A 1,692-nucleotide genomic window follows, 5' to 3' on the forward strand; every position below is an offset into this window, starting at 1 on the left:
GGCCGGATGAAAACCCTCCAGCTCGGTTCTGAACCACCCTGAGGGGCGGCCTCGGTACAAACACGGACTTGTCCTCGCAGCCCTGCCAACAAAGGTGACTCCCCCAACCTCTGAGAGACCCAACATGGCGGCCAGAGCCGCCTCCCTCAGAAACCGGCGCGTTTCCGCCTGAAAGAAATATCTGCGCGGGTTAACGCAGGCGGTTTGGCTCTGAACGATTTTTGCTGCGAGTCCCAAGTAATTCAAGAACGATTTTTTTTTCTGGCTGCCGTCGCTTTTGGTCCCCTCGCAAATGGGTTGGGAAAAGACTCGCCTGGTCCACAAACCTCCGGGAGGAGCAGCATCTGTCTATAAGGACTTTGTTTAACCGGGTCCTAAGCTGTTCAGATACAAGCCGTAAACTACAGCTCTTGAACTAGAATTTTTATTTTTAAATCAGACACACGTGCATGCGTAAAACAAGTCGTGACAAAACCGATACGGGTTGGTCCAATATAACTATTTGCTCAGTGTCCCAGCAAAGGATTGAAATGGCGTGAAGGTGACGGGAGGAAAAAAACACTCTCCTATGTTAAAAAGTCTCAGTGAGGGGTGAAAAAGCGTGAATTCAAATCACAGAGGCAGAGTGGGTTTGGGCAAAGGGTTCTTTTTGGGTGGGCACGAGGCACGTATGTCTCCTATAGCGGTGGCAGATGTGATACATGACTCACCCCATGGCTCTGTTTAACCTGCGATCGGGTAAAGACCCGCATCCATCACGGGCCGTCTCCGTGACTCCTCAGTCCCCTTGTGAGCCTCAGGCGTACCAGACACAGCGTCGCCACTCTGGATCTCGGCCCTGGGAGGAAAACACACGCTCATGGTTGACGTTCATCCATTCCCTGTGACTCGCTCCCTCTGAAGCCCGTTCCCAATCAACCTCTATGGCAGAGACTCCTCCTGCACTTCCCGCTCTCGGAGTATAAATGAGCTTTTTTGGTCCAACGTGAGTCCGGGCACAAGCCAAGTTTGAATATAAAGCTCTTGGGCCTCATCTCTTGTCCCACGCCGTGTCCCCTCTGCCACCCGCTGCTCCCTCACACACCTCCCTGCACCACTCTGGTGCTTTTTCAGAAAAAAAAAACCCACAAAACCACCATTTTTCCACTTGGGCTGTCCCACAGATCATCGCGCAAACACCTCCATCCCTCCCCGCCCCTGACTGCTGCTTTTATTTTATTTTTCAGTCCACCTTCCCCTGACGGTAGGCCCACGTTCCTCCTCATCGAACGCAGACATGGCTACCGAAAGGATTTTGGTGTGGGCTGAGGGAAGAGGGGCTCTAATGCTGCGGTGACATTTACCTGTGCTTCCTTGCTCCGGCTGCCCAGAAGAGCATCCCCCGTCTCACCACCCGCATCCGTACAACCGAAATTTGGGAGCTGAAAAAAAGACTCCCCGGGAAAAGGAGCCGCTGCCTGCGGAGAAACAAACGGGACCGACGCTGAAGAGGAGACTCCTGCACCATCAAAGAGGAGGTTCTGGCCCTACAGCCCACCAGCCATTTATCTCTCCCAGCCCTGGGGGCCCGCAGCCCCCTACTCACCTCCATCATTTGCGGGGGTCTCCAACCCCAAATCTCCCCCAAACCCCGAGCCACATCCCCCGGGAACCCCCCGCCTCCTCCGTTCCCGCTCTGCGGAGGGCTCCTGG

The 1,692-nt window shown here is 54.7% G+C and overlaps 1 protein-coding gene across 1 annotated transcript in view; it reads right to left on the reverse strand.

The window, feature by feature from the left end:
• Positions 1-1,399, reverse strand: part of MRPL1 (mitochondrial ribosomal protein L1) — a 17,623-nt gene extending 16,224 nt beyond the window's left edge. The window contains exons 1-2 of the mRNA XM_009880633.1: positions 1,344-1,399; positions 729-838 (exon numbers count right to left, since the gene is read on the reverse strand). Coding sequence (XP_009878935.1) covers positions 729-838; positions 1,344-1,399 — 166 coding nt within the window. The remainder of the gene's footprint in view (positions 1-728; positions 839-1,343) is intronic.
• Positions 1,400-1,692: the final 293 nt, after the last annotated feature.

The sequence above is a fragment of the Charadrius vociferus genome, unplaced genomic scaffold, assembly GCF_000708025.1.
Source record: "Charadrius vociferus isolate BGI_N301 unplaced genomic scaffold, ASM70802v2 scaffold1010, whole genome shotgun sequence".
Lineage (NCBI taxonomy): Eukaryota > Metazoa > Chordata > Aves > Charadriiformes > Charadriidae > Charadrius > Charadrius vociferus.